The sequence below is a fragment of the Limulus polyphemus genome, unplaced genomic scaffold (assembly GCF_000517525.1).
Source record: "Limulus polyphemus unplaced genomic scaffold, Limulus_polyphemus-2.1.2 Scaffold7276, whole genome shotgun sequence".
Lineage (NCBI taxonomy): Eukaryota > Metazoa > Arthropoda > Merostomata > Xiphosura > Limulidae > Limulus > Limulus polyphemus.
The window spans coordinates 1-8,449 of NW_013672886.1; the positions used below are offsets into that span (position 1 = coordinate 1).

The window sequence follows — 8,449 nt, forward strand, 5'->3', positions numbered from 1 at the left end:
CATTCATCATATTAATTCACGATACTAACCAAGATAACCAATTGGACATCCATTGTTTTTTATCATTCATCATATTAATTCACGATACAAACCAAGATAACCAATTGGACATCCATTGTTTTTTATTATTCATCATATTAATTCACGATACAAACCAAGATAACCAATTGGACATCCATTGTTTTTTATCATTCATCATAGTAATTCACGATACAAACCAAGATAACCAATTGGACATCCATTGTTTTTATCATTCATCATATTAGTTCTTAATATGATGAATGATAAAAAACAATGGATGTCCAATTGGTTATCTTGGTTTGTATCGTTGTCCAATTGGTTATCTTGGTTAGTATCGTGAATCCATTTTTTTATCATTCATCATATTAGTTCACGATGCAAACCAAGATAACCTATTGGACATCCATTGTTTTTATCATTCATCATATTAGTTCATGATACAAACCAAGATAACCAATTGGACATCTATCGATGATCCAGTATCAATCAATACATTTAGATAGTTAATAACATTTTTTATTTCCATCTATTCCAGACATTTGGCTGCCTTAACCGTATCTTTTGTATTTTTGTTTGGATGTTCGGGAGAAGAAGTTGGCCCCGACATCGGGTTATCTAACCTTTCCAAGATAGTGAATCGGATTGGTTTTCAACTGTACCCACAAATTGCAGGAAATGAAAATGTTTTCTTCTCTCCTTTAAGCTTGTCAATTCTTTTTGGAATGTTATACCTGGGATCCATAGGTCCTCAATCCCAGCTCATTGGGAAGAAACTTGGATTCGAAGGGACCGATTTTGGAGGAAGAGACATTCACGAAACATTTAAGGAATTAGATCTTTTTCTGGCTGACAACAGCCTTGACATAGCCAACGGTCTTTTTGCACAAAAAGGACTGGAGATTCTTGAGTCATATAAGACTAATTTTGCCCGCCATTATGGTGGAAAGTCAGAGGAAGTGGATTTCTCTGGTCACTTGGTCGAAGCTACAAATTACATTAATCAGTGGGTAAGTAAAAAGACGAGAAACAAGATCACCGAACTTTTCTCGGGCAATGATTTAGGTGGGGCAATAATGGTGGTGTTAAATGCTATTTATTTCAAAGAAAACTGGGCTTCTAAATTCAAGCTGACCGACACAAATCCGGCCACATTCACTAACCAAAACGGAAAGAAAGTCACTGTTCCGTTGATGACACAGAAAAATTATTTTTTGTATGGGTTTAATTCCGAACTTAAGGTTCACGTGGTGGACATGCTTTACGCCGGAAATAACACTGGCATGTTACTAGTACTTCCGGAAGAAAATGGCGACCTTTCCTCTGTGGAGAGACAACTAAATCCGGAACTGCTTGACCATCTGGCTGGAGAATTGAAAAGCACCGTCATTCACCTGTCACTTCCACGATTTGAGTTAAGTTTGAAGTATGAAAGCCCCAAACTCAACGGAGCGCTGAACGCGATTGGTCTTGGCGGGTTTTTCTCGTTAGACTACTCAGGAATCAGCAAAGAAAATCCAACGCTCACCGACATTGTCCACGAAGCTGTTGTTGAAGTGAACGAAGAAGGGACAGAGGCTGCAGCGGTTTCTGGCGCTGTTCTCCGTTCGCTAAAGATAGTTACAGCGAATCGTCCTTTCCTTTTCTTTATCAGGGACAGACGAACAGGACTGGTTATGTTCATGGGCCGAGTTAACAACATGTCTCCAGCCTAAGACTACTCCGGTCCGACGTGATTATCGTAATATTCTGTACGTTTCGCAGTTTAACTAATTTCATCTTTTGGTTATTATTCAGCTGAGGGGAAGCTACAAATAATGGTTGTATTTCTACAATGAACTTCCTTTCTTAATCATGATAATTTGCCTCTTACGTCACCAATAAAATATATTTCTGTGCTTTAGATCGGTTATTAAGTAGTTCAGCGGTAAGTCTAACAATAGAGTTTAGATACCGCTGGTGGCCACAGAACAGATAGCCCATTGTATAGGTTTATGTTTTACAACAAACAAATAAATTGAGTGGTAGTCGTTTCGGAGTCGACCATTAATGCTTTAGGCTAATCATAGCGTTTGTTTCATTTTTTGCTTTTTTGGTATAAAGCTACAAATAGGCTGTCTGTGCTCTGTCTACCACAGGAATCAAACCTCGGAGGTTAGTGTTGGAGTCCATAAAAGTCTAATTTTTATTTTTTGTGAAAAATGGTCCTATCCCTATTCAAATTGGTTGAATTTAAAATGTAATACATCTAGTACAAACAATACATCTAAGAAAACACAATTAATAGGTATGTGTAATAATTACAAGGAATTATGAGATTGAAACTTGACACGAGCATAGAGATTCTTTTAATGTGTGGTAAGCAATAAACGGGAAAGAAATAAACTTTCTAGTTTATATTAGTATTTAGTTTATATTTTTATCAATAGATGGCACTAAGTTTGTTTTGTTTTTTTCCCTAAATTGCAACACAGCAAGGTACGTTTACGGTAAATCTGGCGCTAAAATTGATTTCTCATTTAATTAAATTATGCTAAAATTACAAGACTGTATTCAGATTCAGTACAGAGGAATGAGAAATGTCTTGGAGTGTGTTTTGTTATAGCAAAATCACATCGGGATATCAGCTGGAATCTAACCCCTGATTTTAGCATTATAAATCCGAAGACCTACCGCTGTCCCACCGGGGAATATATTTTTTTACATAGTCCAACAGGACAGGAAAATATGTTCGAAAACAAAAATCGTTACTATACAACTATTAAATGATGCATAATCCACACACAAGCTTTCAGACAGTTCAGTGGCTAAAATCACACAGTTGAGCGTAGAAGTTTAAATAAAGTTCAATTATATATATAGATTTGTTCGTTTGTAATCAAGCACAAAACTACACAATGGGGTATCTGTGCTCACAAGTATCGAACCCACTTTCTAGTAGTATCAGTTCGCTGGGTAACTGTAGAGCGAGTAACGGTTGAGTAGCTGTTTGTTGATTGTTTAATCTAGACTTTATTTGAAGGTTAGAAGCGTCTCGTACACCCAGAGAATAGCCTCGTTTTACCGATTACTTTGAAAGTACTGTTTCATAATGTTTGAACAATCACTTGTTAACAGCTAATACATTTTTACTTAAGACTAGTGTAATTAAACATTCACACTGAACTGTATAATCCTGTTGGATAGTTTTTTCTGTCGTGCCGAGGAAAGACTTTAATCAACTCTCACAACTATTAATTACTTTACCGGCACTGAGTGTAAAATTAACTAGCTCGAAGTTTAATAAATAAATAATTTCTTTAATTGTTACAAAATTACTACACAGTATTTTAATTTATGTGACTGTCAAAAATAATAAAACTTAATCATATTGTTGAAACATTGTATAACTTTCTTTTTTACCAAAACAAATCAAGTATTTATTGAAACACACACACGTAAGATAATTATTTGTTAGTATTATTTATTGAAACACACATACACATGTAAGATAATTATTTGTTAGTATTATTTATTACATGTGTATGTGTTTTCCAATAAATAATACTAACAAATAATTATCTTACATGTGTGTTTCAATAAATAATATTAACAAATAATTATCTTACATGTGTGTTTCAATCAATAATAATCACAAATAATTATCTTACATGTGTATGTGTGTTTCAATAAATAATACTAACAAATAATTATCTTACATGTGTGTTTTCCAATAAATAATACTAACAAATAATTATCTTACATGTGTGTTTTCCAATAAATAATACTAACAAATAATTATCTTACATGTGTGTTTTCCAATAAATAATACTAACAAATAATTATCTTACATGTGTATGTGTGTTTCAATAAATAATACTAACAAATAATTATCTTTCGTGTGTGTTTTCCAATAAATAATACTAACAAATAATTATCTTACGTGTGTGTTTTCCAAAATAATTATTTGTTAGTATTATTTATTGGAAAACATACATGTAAGATAATTATTTGTTAATATTATTCTAGTGGCTCCGTATGAAGCACGAGGGTTAAAATTGTTAAATTTTGGGGTTCGATCCCTGTAATGGGCACTTACAACAATAGTTCATTGAGCAGCTATGCGATTTACAATAAATAACAACTAAAAATTTAAATGAATTATTGGTTAATTAGCAAATCCCCCCCCCCCCCCTCCTTAGTGGCTTGGCGGTAATTCCGCGGGGTTACGACATTAAAAGTCGTGTTGTATATTCTAAGCCCATTCTGTAGCTTTTTGTTTAACAACAGCCAACCAAAAACAAGCTCCCCAGTGATATAGCGGTATGTCTGCAGACCTACAACGCCAGAAACCGGGCTTCGGTACCCGTGGTGGTCAGAGCACAGATAACCCGCTTTGTGCTTAACTACAAACAAAACTTCAAACTACTGTTTATTAAACTGAAAACTTTGTGATGGAACTGCTACATTTCTTTTATTTAGGAAACACCTGAAGATAAATACTCTAGCTGGTTTTCAACTTAAAGTCTCGATAGATGCTTTTCACGTATTACTCAGTATGTTTTCAACTTAAAGTCTCGATAGATGCTTTTCACGTATCACTCACAATGTTTTCAACTTAAAGTCTCGATAGATGCTTTTCACGTATCACTCAGTATGTTTTCAACTTAAAGTCTCGATAGATGCTGAATATATCCCTTCCGGTTCTTAAAGGGATAATAATTATTAATAAAAGGCAAAGTATAATTATATATTATCAAAGGGAATGGACTTGTTGGTCAGGACGCAGGTTCGAACCCCCGTTACCGAACATGCTCGCCCTTTTAACCTTTGGGACGTTATAATGTTACAGCCAATCCAACTATGCGTTGGGTAAAAGAGTAACCCAAGATGTGTTGATAAGCCTTGAATAGACGAAACTGCAATCCACAGTAGAGGGTACAGCCAATCAAAGAATACATTAGTTCTCTACGTCACAGATTCTCTTTTCATTTCCCCTCTGGTGAAAAGGGAAAGAAACCTGTAACATTAGGGTGTCACCAAAACCACTTTTTTTAATGTCCTAATTTTCGGGCCTAATGTCATTATGCCGATCGTAACTAAGCTATTAACACTAAAATCGACGTAATTGAAGAAAAAAAATCCATTGCCTCGACAACCTTTTTCTTCAAGGAAAAATTTTTTTTTATTTTTTAGGTTTTTTCGGATTTACTTTTCAAGGTCTAAATTTAATTAAAAGACGCATGTGATGGCTCAAAATTTTAATTACGCACTAAATAATATTATATAACTTTAAACACTGATAAAGTTTGCTATAATGTACCTACTTTCCTGTCTTTTTATAGAATTTGAAAATTATTATCTAGATAAGTTTGTTGAATATATCAAACGATATATGAACTATAAGTATTGAAAATAACCAGGAATAAACAAAGGAACATTTATAATAGCGATTTCAGAGCTTACAGAAATATAATGCTAAAATGATTATGAAAATATCAAATGATTTCAATCAACTAAGTCCAAAAGATCATTTAAAGGGAGAAATATGGTCTAAACGTGTGATGATGAAGAAAACTTATTCATATAAGTATTTATTCAGTGATAGAGACTCTTTCGAGCAACCTGGGTGAAGTTTACGGAGTTGCTGTCTATTATTGGTTAAAATATTTATATGGTCGTTTATAAGATGGATGTCTCGTTCCACTGTATCATTAGTTACTGAAAGCTCTCTAACCCGTTGTTTTCTTGCTATGATGATGGTCTTTCATTGAGCCAGGTTACAAAATCATTCAACACAGAGTCAAATAAAAACCATGAAGAAGGATCTATAAGTGACTCAAGAGTTATCCCTTCAATACCCTGTTGAGATTCTTTTGGTTTTATAAGGATTGTTTTTCCTTTTTAGTAAATTCTTGTTTCGTCTTTAAAATCACACAATCTCAAAGCCACTTTCTCTTTTGCTTCTGAGCTCACTTTGTCTGAAAAAAGACAGGAGGAAACTATCTTTGGAGAAAAATACCAAGTATGGTTTTTATAGCTTTATCCCCAATCTCTCAGTGGGACAGCAAAATATGCTGTGATGCAGAAGGCAAGTTTGAAGATCGATTGGCAGTTCTTGTATCAGGGGGCTCGGAAGGAAAACTTCTTGCTTGTCAAGAAATATAAGATAGCGCAAAACAATCACAAGCAGTAGAATGTTTACGTATACTGAGAGGATGGAACTTTTGTGACAAAACTGTTGACAAAAGATGGTGTTCCGTACTATTATTCCATCACTGGAAAGTAAGATCAAACTTGAGATGAGACTCTTTATGAAAGATATCACATGCAAAATGGCCTTCTTATGATTGAAACTGGACCCTTTTACACCAGATCAAACCCTTTACATGAATAGTCAAAACACAAAAAATATTCCAAAATTAGCACAACCCAAACCTTTCAATTAAATGACAAAATCAAAGCACAGCAACGTAAATTTCTTTCACTTTAACACGTTAAGCATCACCTAATCTTTTTTTTTTACACTAAATCAAAAACCTACCATAAAATAAAGTTTTCGTAGGAATGAAAACAGAAAATGAAAACCTTTTCAAATCACCATGAGAAAGTAAAACTCTCCTTCTCAAGTCACGATGGAAGTGTCACCACAGCAAGCACTCTTCTTTGTTGTAGAAGACCCAAGGTTTGATCGATGTGGCATCTATCTCCTGGCAATGCTACTTATACTGGGTTATGCTTTAACATGAGCCGGCTAGTGATTGTCATAGGTGGCTTTGTCATGAGCTCCACCCCCAAATAATCTGTGGATTTTTAGTGGGGCTGTTTGACAGGTGGTGCCTTGACAATTGCCAAGTCAGAGGCCTCTCATTTCGTCTGGATGATGGTCAGTTCTGCTGTTGACATCAAACTTCATCCAAAGCCCCAGGTGATGGTAAAGAAGGCAATCCGTGAGTCATTTGGCTTCAACATCACTGATGTCTGGTACTGTTCAGGAATACCTTCCAGAGAATCTGGTAAAGAAGGCAATCCGCGAGTCATTTGGCTTCAACATCACTGATGTCTGGTACTGTTCAGGAATACCTTCCAGAGAATCTTTGTCCCTGGAAAATATCTGTAAAAGTGTTTTATATATTTATGGATCTTATACGTTATGTAAGCACCGAAAGTAATTTAGGTTATTAATGTTGAGTGAAGAGGATAAAATGTCATTCTATAGATCATTGGATAGGCCACATTTGGAGTACTGTGTTCAGTAACAGTATATAATGTTATTCTATAGATCATTGGATAGGCCATATTTGGAGTATTGTGTTTAGTAAAGTATATAATGTTATTCTATATATTTTGGATAGGCTACATTTGGAGTATTGTGTTTAGTAAGAGGATATAATGTCATTCTATAGATCATTGGATAGGCCACATTTGGAGTATTGTGTTTAGTAAAAGTATATAATGTTATTCTATATATTTTTGGATAGGCTACATTTGGAGTATTGTGTTTAGTAAGAGGATATAATGTCATTCTATAGATCATTGGATAGGCCACATTTGGAGTATTGTGTTCAGTAAAAGGATATAATTCTATATATTTTTGGATAGGCTACATTTGGAGTATTGTGTTCAGTAAGAGGATATAATGCCATTCTATAGATCACTGGACAGAACACATTTGGAGTATTGTGTTTAGTCTTGAGCTCCATACCCCAGAAAGGATATTGAATTGTTGGAAACTGTTCCCAGAATTGCTACTAAGATGGAAATATTGCGTCATCTTTTTTTCCTACTTAATGGTGAGAATGGCAAGACGAGGAGACTAAAATATGTGTTGGTAGGAATGATGTCATCTTCAGCTACGTCAACTTTATTTTTCTAACAGGGTGGTTGGCCTCCAGAACAGGTTATTTTCAGATGTGGTGAATGCAGTTAATTCAAGGAATCTAAGGAAAGGGTTCATAAATACTTGAATGCCAAGAACTGGCTTTGAGGTTGTTTCTTTTTAGGGTTTAGTTTAATTTAGGGATAGGACAACCTAGATGGACCCAAAGGTCCCTTGTTGTCCTTTAATGTTATGTTTCATGTTAAAGGACTATACACCAAAACGAAGATAAGTTTTATTTACTTGTGAGTGTTACATGTTATCTGAACACCTTAAGTATCTTACGTTATTAGCGGTGAGTAAACAACTATACACTGAGTGGTCACAAGTAAATAGACACCTAATTTTTCGTCATTTAACTGACTAATTTGTGTTCACAGAGCACTATATAAATGAAAATGGTCGCACACTAATTATCTTGTGCTACAACAAGTCTAGAACTCAAGGATCTCTCGAATTGTCAGATTTTGTTAGAGGAAGGATAGTTGGTCAAGCAGAAGGTGGAATAAGTCAGCGGCAAATTTCGGCATAACTTGGGAATCCCGCTTTCGACAGTCAACAGAATCATCGTGC

The 8,449-nt window shown here is 34.8% G+C and overlaps 1 protein-coding gene across 1 annotated transcript; it reads left to right on the forward strand.

Annotated features, from left to right (window-relative positions):
• The first annotated feature begins 502 nt into the window (after positions 1-502).
• Positions 503-2,081, forward strand: LOC106474486 (leukocyte elastase inhibitor A-like). The gene has a single exon (XM_022402796.1). It carries the CDS (start codon positions 744-746, stop codon positions 1,731-1,733), a length of 990 nt encoding a protein of 329 aa, XP_022258504.1. The 5' UTR covers positions 503-743; the 3' UTR covers positions 1,734-2,081.
• The last annotated feature ends 6,368 nt before the right edge of the window (positions 2,082-8,449 follow it).

Bases quoted from the DNA above. Each gene is read 5' to 3' on its own strand.
- LOC106474486 (XM_022402796.1), top strand. From the start codon at position 744: ATGTTATACCTGGGATCCATAGGTCCTCAATCCCAGCTCATTGGGAAG.